The 9567-nt window shown below is 47.2% G+C and overlaps 1 protein-coding gene across 1 annotated transcript; it reads right to left on the bottom strand.

Annotated features, from left to right (window-relative positions):
- Positions 1 to 1160: 1160 nt before the first annotated feature.
- Positions 1161 to 8783, bottom strand: LOC142572069 (cholesterol 7-desaturase nvd-like). The gene is made up of 3 exons (XM_075680894.1): positions 8603 to 8783; positions 7739 to 8343; positions 1161 to 1927 (listed from the first exon to the last, which is right to left on the bottom strand). The coding sequence occupies exons 1-3, from the start codon at positions 8700 to 8702 to the stop codon at positions 1763 to 1765; spliced, it is 870 nt and encodes a 289-aa protein (XP_075537009.1). The 5' UTR covers positions 8703 to 8783; the 3' UTR covers positions 1161 to 1762.
- Between the last annotated feature and the right edge of the window lie 784 nt (positions 8784 to 9567).

The raw sequence follows: 9567 nt of genomic DNA, 5'->3' as shown, positions 1-9567 counted from the left end.
AGTAATAAAAGTCCATGTCGCTACTATATGGCATCAAACGTCATACTCAGTACACACCAGTAAGGAAATGACACAAAGTACAGCTTTCATACATTTGACTTTTATTTGATTTTTTTTTTACCTGGAAGGGGTAAATTTAAAGAAATAAATATAGACTGTCCAGATGGGTGCCCAAGATGTCGCTCATTTGTTGCTGGCACAGTGTATGTGTATGTCCACAGAGTTTCATACTAAAACTACTAGAGAGGCACCTAGCGCCCGTGTTTGCATGCACCGTCAGTACAACGCCGAGTCCAGCATGGAAACCATGACTTGTCCGGGGCCGTGGGCATGTCTTGTCTTGCATTCAACGGCAACGATTAGCCTCGTTTCACCTCCAAGCTGCACCATAGTACTGTTTTCACAACATTATTAAAAGGTATAACCGGGGTAAACTGCAAATATAATCATCCTCGGTGAATTTTACTGCAAATATGTCCCATTGAAAATCATCGAGGCTTTTTGTGCACTGGAAATCACGTGATTGAAAGACATAGTCGTGAAAGTAATACACTCAGCCGATCTAAAGAAACATTGTGCTTTGGGGGAGTAGCATGCAACAGATTGTGACTCAAGGAGCAATAGAAGAGCCCACCGAATGTTATTTAAAAAAAGGACCTCATGAACTATCCACAACTGCCAGGGTGGTTGGGTGACTGCAGCGCCGAACTTTCTCTCTAACGATTTTAGAATGAAAGTCAATAGGTAGACATTATTCCTGTTGCAAAAATACAGCTATTCGAAAGTAATGGAACCCAGCAGTTTTCAGAAAAGGAGGACGATCGACCCAACCCAACCTTCGCGTTTCCGCGGATTGACGGACAGTCTGTTCGGGCGTTACAATGGCGGTAACGTCCCCGTTGATTCCCTGACAAAACAGTAACCACTGACGGTCGCAACTACCAAGCACTTAGGACAGCACGAACAGAAGTAGTAGTGGAGCGCCAGGAAAAACAAGCAATATATATATATATATATATATATATATATATATATACTATATATATATATATATATATATATATATATATATATATATATATATATATATATATATATATATATATATATATATATGTGTGTGTGTGTGTGTGTGTGTGTGTGTGTGTGTGTGTGTACAGACAGTCGAGCAACCTTCCAGAGAAACTGATGCCAGAGAGCTGCTCCATTACCACTTCAAGTTCCTTCGTGGAACCAATTTGGATACACAAGCAAACTTTCCCTTTCCGTTTTTCTTTCCGAAAAAAAGGCAACTCTTGCTGTGAACTCGGCTAGCTGACTGCACTGCCAAAAAAAAAGGAAGAAAATAATAAAAACACACACAGAAGCTGTCGAAACTGCGGAAATGACCTACAAGTGCGTTCATCGGCGGTCGCTTGCAACAAAATGGGTCTTCAGCACGACGCTTGTCGTGCCAGATGATGGCAGATGGCATGCACGTAGGACTCCGAACGTGATAATTGAAGCTTGTGGGAGGACGGTGCCTTCCTTCACTCGAAAAAAAAAAGAGTGAAAAACCACACAGTCTCGTTGAGTTGTGGTATCTTGCTACTAAAGTCCAGCTAGACCTGCCTCCAGCTTGGGCTCAGTTCTCCACAAAGTACTCCTCGAGCGTTCCGTTGTGGCAGAAAGACGTCCATTGTGCGTGAGCTCTTCTTTTTTGTGGTATGCGTAGTCATATCCACTGCTACTGTGATACATCGAGCATTCGCTGCTGGCCAGATCACCACTGTAGCGTCTTGTCCCGCACGTCTTTCCAAGAGAGACTGTTCGTGCTGTAGAACTGGGCGAACCACTTCCGGAAGGCCATGATCGTTTTGTCTTCCTTAACCAACGCTGGGCTCTTCATGTAGGACTTGTGGTTCCACACGAATATGTCCCTCTCAAACTGCAAATGAAAGAGAGAAGAAATAATCGTGTTACCACAGCCTGGTACGCCAACAGATAAGGAGATCAAAAACAAACTAAAATATTCATTACTATACACAGAATATACAGGGTGCCCAAACTATCATGCACCAAGACATAAAGATATGCAAATGCCACATAGCTGGACAGAACAAGGATAATGTTGTTTGCCGTCGCTTGGAGATACTCATATTATTCTTTGCATTCCGCCTAATTGCATAATTGGTCTTCATAAATTAATCGACTGCTCAAATATTATTGCGATAGCAATTATATGGACACCCCAGGAGCATTATTGTCGTCGTCGTCGCCGTGATGTTGCGTATAAAGTCCGAAGGCAATAACACCGTCGCTGCGCGTCGTATACCGTATGTGCGAGTGAAAGCACGCGAAGGAAGCCGACGATCGCGGCTCAATCTAGCGCGCGCGAAGGAAGAAAGCGGAGAGCAAACGCACCATATTCCATGGGGCGAAAGGCCGTGGGGGGATGGGAAGGAGGGAGGGAGGGGTGGGGCTGGGCTCTGCTCCGGCAGCAACATGTATGGAGGAAAGCGCGGAGGTAGCCGAGGAGGAGGGCCGGCTTCGACTCCGCCAACAAGTGGGTACTTCGCACGGCCGCGCGGTCGCACGCGCCGTATCTTGAAAGGGATCTGCAGAGGGCTCATACCTTTGTGCGCGCTGTGTTCTCGCCGCTTTTGCGTTGAAGCGATAGAACGCACGAAAGTAACTTCGCTCGCTGCTGCTGTCGCGCTTGCTCACACCAGCGTTTTGATAGCGAGTGTCCGTGCTCGTCGCGTTCATGTGCCGTTCGTTACTGGAAAGTTCCGGGCTCGCAGCGTTAAAGAAAGGAAACGCATCAAGGCAGATGACGATTATCGTTGTGTGGCAGAAGGGGCACGCCAAAGGGTGTAAACTGTTCTTAGAGTGTGTTCATGTTTGCTTGTGCGCACTGACACCATGCTTGTTAATCCAGCTAGTAAGCGATTGTGTCCGCGTTTATACGGCCGATAAAATTAATATCGTTACTTCGTATAGCTGTCTATTAATTTACTCTAGCAATCGATGCGTCGTTTTTCGGGTGAAACTGCGACATTCTTTTACCTAGATAGAAAGTGTGAATGGGAAAATTGTAGGGCAACATGAAAAACTCCCGATACAGCTTTCTGTTGCTCAATACGTGTTAAATAAAAGTGTTTTTCTTGCGATAAGGAAGATGGCGAATACGCGCAAAATTGCCGCGCGACTGGCCACTCAAGGCACTTTGCCTGTATTCGCGGGCTGCTTTCACGCTTATTCTTGTAGCACGTATTGAGCGACAGAAAGTTGTATCGGGAATTTTTCATGTTCCTCTACAACTTTCGCATTGACACTTTTCATGAAATATAATGTTTGAGAAGTTGAATAACTAATTAAGACAAATTATGTAATTAGGTGGAAAGCAAAAAGATAATCTGAGTATCTCTAAGCGACGGCAAACAACATTACCTTGGATCTATCCAGGTACTTGGCATTTGCATATTTTTAAATCTTGGTGCATCATAGTCGGGACACTGTGTGTGCATCACTTGCAAAAGCCCCACTGAGCGATGTACTCCGTTGGTCGCGGATAAAAGTGTAGATTTCGGCCACTAAATTTCAAGGCCAGGTGCTCAGGTTGCGGGACGCTTGCTGATTGATTGCTGATTAAATGATGACTGATGGAATGATTGTTTTACGGGTCGTGCATCTCGTAAATGTTCAGTGCTGAAGTACCTAAGGTGCCTTTGATGGCTGCAGTAACAAGTAAGTCTAGTGTGGTTAACTGTTCACATGTCAGTTAGATAATACACATTCTAAAAGTGTCCCCGTAATGCGTATCAGCACCTCAAAAATAAGAATAAATTATTCTAGATCAAGTTCACTGACGTGGCAACAAAATGCAGTGTATGTTTTGTGGGGATGCGCGACTTTCACGCGACCCCTGATATGTTGCTTTCTCGCATAACTCCCGTTTCCTGTAATCCGGCTTCGCCGCGTGACTTTACTGCGCCGGTCGGTATACTTGCAGTGTAGTACGAGAGATGGCGCGATGGATGGATGGATGGATGGATGGATGGATGGATGTTATGAGCGCCCCCTTTGGAACGGGGCGGTGGGTTGCGCTACCAAGCTCTTGGTATTATACTGCCTAATGTCCTACCTAGGTAAAACAACAAAAAAGAAAAAAAAACACGATGAACTCCCACAACCAAATTTTCTGATCCCCTATTGCGAACTGTGCTTTTGTACGTCTCCGTTTTTTGTTGTTTCCCTACTTTTCTTCCAGCAATACTCCAATCGCGTCTTACTAATCCCTATTGCGGACATGTTTACTTTTCCACTGCTCTCGCTGAACCCAAGGGCTTCGACCGCGTGGTGCCTAAATCGACCGCTGGGTAGACGCGAATGTTGCTCTGCTAACGCCACCTAACGGCGGGGTTACTTAGGCGCAAAAAGGAGAAGGCTCTTCCTCTTTGGCTCCGTCTCGGCAAGCGGCGCGGACGTTCCGCGCGTGCATCGATCCATGCTTCTGCGAGACCGTCTTCCGAGGCCTACCCCGGAATTAACGAACACGATCGTTCGAACGCGCCATCGTTCGCGTGACCGTACACACGAACGACCAGGCGTTGGTGTCCAGCATGGGGAGAACATATTCGCTCGCTATCCGGTCGCGGTGAGTCGGACTTCGTCGATTTGTCCCACGCCATTTGGCATGTTTTGTGGATAGCAACGTGGCTAGCAGGCATTAGTCTATGAAAGGGCAATAAATGCCCTTGTGATGGTTTGCACTACTGTGTTGTTCCTTTGTCCCAAGAGCACGGGTGAGAACCCACAGTTTCAACGGGGCACAGGCGTAAAAGTGACCTTTCTGAATCATTGTACCTAACAGCGTCGTGCTATGAACATTTAGAGCGCGGCTTCTTGGTTTTTTGTGGCTATGTACAATGACATCTTTGTGATTTGATGTGCACTACAAGCTACATCATTATCTAGCATTACCTTCTTTGTCATGCAATGCCCAAAATACTAAAGGCACTCTGGAGAGTGCTAACTTAGGGCTATTATTTGAAGTACCCAACGTTTACGAAGAAAGTCATCGCCGGGTATGGCACTTTAGAATGTGATTTTGACTAGGAGGTCAAAGAATAGTCCCGTCAGTGGAAGAGCTCGGTTTCCAAGTGGGATGAAGAGGCCGGAAAATAGTACAACCAAGGAAATACTCCCTGTTTTTCTTCAAAATTATTGGATTTGTGCACCGCGAAATTAAGCCGGGGTGGTAGATTATTCATGCAAATTATTTCTGTTTTCAGAGATCAGAGGAAGCTCATTCGAAGAAAAAATTGCAGCAAATAAATGAATGTATCGACTACAACAAACATGCTGTGAACGCAGCCCTGGAAAATGGTATGATTTTATGCAGAAAAAGCGCTACCACTTTTTTACCAACCACACTCATGCGGTGCTTAACCTCAACACTTGTCCGTGAATCTGTAGTGTAGGTTTAAAGGCTGCCGGTATGGAGCCGTCGAAAAGATTCAGCGCAAGTCACTAAAAGAGCTGACACGCTTCGAGAAGAGGGCTTCCACGCATACTTTCTGGAGTGGGAAATCTACTAGGTGTTGCGTTTCGCCTGCGACACGTGGTTTTGCCGGCGCGACTGCGGCGGGGCGGCAGACATTTTGGCCCGATCGTCGTCGCCGCAACACTCATCGCCAGGTGTTTCCAGGCGCGTCTGCGGCGATGCGACCGCCTAGGGATCCTCCTCGCATTCCAGTTATTGGGCCCGAAACAGGCGATGCCAAAGCAGGGATCTCGTTCCAGTCATTGTGCCCGAAACAGGCGATGCCAAAGCAGGGATCTCATTCCAGTTATTGGGCCCGAAACAGGCGATGCCAAAGCAGGGATCTCGTTCCAGTCATTGTGCCCGAAACAGGCGATGCCAAAGCAGGGACCATCCTCTTATTACAGTCATTGTGTCCGACCGGCAGCGCCACGACAGGGTGCTACGAGATCGTGCGCAGCGCCACGACAGGGTACTACGAGATCGTGCGCAGCGCCACGACAGGGTGCTACGAGATCGTGCGCAGCGCTACGACAGGGTGCTACGAGATCGTGCGCAGCGCCACGACATGGTGCTACGGCATCGCTACGACAGTGTGCGTCACCATTAGCCCATTGTACATTCACGTGCTCGTCTTTTGAGGGGTTCCTTCTTGCCCTCAACTGCGAGAGTATAAAAACAGCTGCCCCCGGACGCCAAAAGGAGGGCTCCGATTTCTTCAGTTGAGTGAAGTGCTCTCCCGTCTCTCTACTTCGGTCAAACCTGACCGCCAACTCTTTGCGATGTTAAAATAAACAAGTTGTTTCGTTGTTACCAGTCGACTCATGCTTTGCCGGGACCTTCGGATGCTTCGAGTTGTACCCCAGGCCGCCAGGCCAACGCTACCCTTGGGGCTTGCGACCCAGGTACAACCACGGGCGTCAGCGCCGAGTTCCCAACAGATCGTACCAGCAGTCAGATCCAAACATAGGGTTTATGTATTGCTTCAAAAGGAAGAAAATTTGCCTAATCTTTAATGGCTGTGTTATGTATTTGTCTGCTGCCTTGTAATGGACCCGGGACATTCGTTAAGCTGCTATGACAGCTTTTTACCGAACAGTCTGTCTATTGTATTTGCAGGTAAATGAACTCAATTTATTTCAGTTGAAACTAACAAAACTTCTGCTGTGAAGCCCAATAGTGCAACTTTGTGATCGCACATTTTGTAAAGTCAAGCGACGACGTAACGGGGGCATTGCATCTTATTTTGAATCAAAATGCCGTTATTGTCGTCAATTTTTCTAGCACACGTATTTTTGAGCCAATTCATGGCTTACAAGTTTTGTTGACAGCTCATACCTTAGCTACACAAGAATTAAAGCAATCAGTATAAAATAAGCTATTATAATATCTAAAAGCAGCGAGCAAGGAACAAACTACCTTACTATTCCCCTGAATACAATGCGAACAATTAAAGCGTTTGACGCTGCACATTATTTCCTGTTTCTGGGCTCAGAGTAACATTAAAGGCAAGTTTTTAAGGTCTTTCCATTTCACTCGTCACCGAGTAGAGAGACGACACACAAAGTGCGTTTGTATTTGATTGTTTCACTCGCGTTTGGTCCGAACAACGTAAGCTAACGGAAACAAATGTAATGAATATACTGAATGCTTGCGTCAGTAACCTAAACGAAGGGGGGGGGGGGAGGCTGCGTAAAATGGAACTAAATCATGTTCAGTATGAATAGCATGCTAACGTGCGCACGCCATTTGTAATCATGATATAGATATCGCACCGTGAAAGACTGTCGGGTACCGACGTACGAGGTCATTGAACGTAGAAGTAGAAGTAACAATTTCAATTACTGGCACCTACAGTTGACAATAGCCGACTGCTTTGACACGTTTTGCGGAACTAGGAGCCTGGCGCAATGAGTTTGTCCTATCACAGAATGAATATAACTGAAGGTAGACCATCTTAAAACGAGAGTGCTGAGTGTGGATCGCCTGCAACCTGAAAATCGGAGATGATAAGAAGCGAGGGATAAGTGATGCATGCGGTATTTCTGGAATCGGTGATGGGAAACACAAACATGGCATTATGTGTAAGCTTGAACAGCACGAAAATGCACGTGGCTTATGAAGACCGCGAATGGTGGGGCTCGAATTAACAAGCAGTCGAGTAGTTTCTGAGGAAGAAAGCCCGTCATACCAAGTCGCCCGGGTACTCACCATGCCCTTGGAGGCCCAAATGATGATCCAGAACACTATGCGTGGCATGCTGCGATCCGGGAAGTAACGATGCACGGCGCGCACGTGGAAGGGCTTCATGGGTGTCAATGAGAGCACGTAGCCGATGCTCCCAAAGGCGGTGCGCATTGTGGTCACCACGAGCGCTGGTCCGATCTGGGTGACGCAGAAGCGATACTCGTTGTATCGGGATAACCAGCGCAGTGGCGACGACGTGCGGCACACCACGTTGACTTGCGCCGTGTGGTCCCGAGGCTCCCAGTTGGTCTGCCAAAAGTGGCGCAACAGGCTACCGCGCATGGTTGTCTCGTCCTGCTCGAAGAAATTCTCGCCCGTGGCGAGAAAAGAAGGACCGTGCAGGAAGTCGAAATGTGCCACGTCGGCCGCGTTCTCGGCGAGCTCCTGGATGTGGCACGAGATGTGGTTTTCGGCGCGCCACCGCAGCGATCCGCTGCTGTCGATAGCGGCCACCTCGGGCACGTCACCGACGTGCCACGATGGCGGCTCCGACTCGGCGTGGTACCAGACGAAGAGCAGGCCCAAGACCTCCTCCGTAGGCCACTTCTTGATCTTGACAAACTCGGGCACTGGGAGCAGATAATGAGTGCCACAGTTATGGAACGCATAGGCTGTGGCTCGGCTCTGAGCGAAAAGGCACAACTGGCTTGCCTATTGGCCGCTCTGATTAGTTTAGGGAGATGAAGATGGAACACACACAACGGAACGCAGACGTAAGCGCGAGCTCTAAATGTGCATTTGGTTCACTGCTTCAAGTAGGGAACAAGAGAAGCAAGTTTTACTTTTTTACAACATACGATGGTTACGTTGCTTCGACTTTGTGCACACCTTTCGAGGCGTAGGGTACGTGTGTGCAGGCTCCGGTATCTCCCTGAAATCTCCATCCGTGGAATGGACACTCGATGCAGTCTCCCACCACTCGCCCCATCACTCCAAGGTGAGCGCCCAGGTGCGGGCAATAGGCGTCCAGTACGTGTGCAACTCCGTCATCAGTGCGGAATGCGACAAGATCTTCGCCTGTGCACGAATAAAAAAATAGAAACAGGAGCGATTAGTAAGACAGCAAACCTGTAGACAGTTATAGTAATTTTCTAAATTTATTTTGTCGAAGTTTCCATGAGATACAATGATTAATCTGATAGAATAATCCAACTCCTGAAAAATCTCTACCGGTGAGAGTGCTAATTTTTCGGATCATTTCGTATGTTCAGCACGCTGCGATGACTTTCTCGAAAAGCACGGCATAAAGGTTATTTCACAGTTGCAGTGAGACCACGCTGATTTTGACGCTGCACCTTACATAGGAATTCTGAATATTTGGGCTCAACTTGCTCGCTCTGCACCACGCGGAGCACCGTGACTTGGACTACCACTCCCAAGTCTACAAAATTCAAAAACCTTGTGATCATAGGAACAGTAATGCACAGTGACGTGGTAAAATATAACTAGCGCCGGAACCCACGTCCGCTTTCTGGCAAAACTACATGTTCTATCGCGGAACAAAATCACAACACCATCGCAACTCGCAGTAGTGCTTAGTGCGGATAGGTTTGTACCTAGACTTTCGGGATATGTATACGTTAACTCGGGAAGCTGTGGTACAAGAGGTGGCGATCATGTGCCCGTATTTAACAGGAATGGGTTATTTGAAAGAGAGTAGAAGATCTAAAATATAGTATGTATTATCGACACTTACACTTAATGATGCATACCAGCGTCGCAAATGGTTCTTTTCAGTGCTAAATTTGATAATTTCCTTAGGGTCCCATACTTCAAGCTTTGCAAGCGTTTTA

This window comes from Dermacentor variabilis, chromosome 1, assembly GCF_050947875.1.
Source record: "Dermacentor variabilis isolate Ectoservices chromosome 1, ASM5094787v1, whole genome shotgun sequence".
NCBI classification, from domain to species: domain Eukaryota; kingdom Metazoa; phylum Arthropoda; class Arachnida; order Ixodida; family Ixodidae; genus Dermacentor; species Dermacentor variabilis.
The sequence above is the reverse complement of the archived record's forward strand: the minus strand, read 5'-3'. Positions and strand labels throughout refer to the sequence as shown.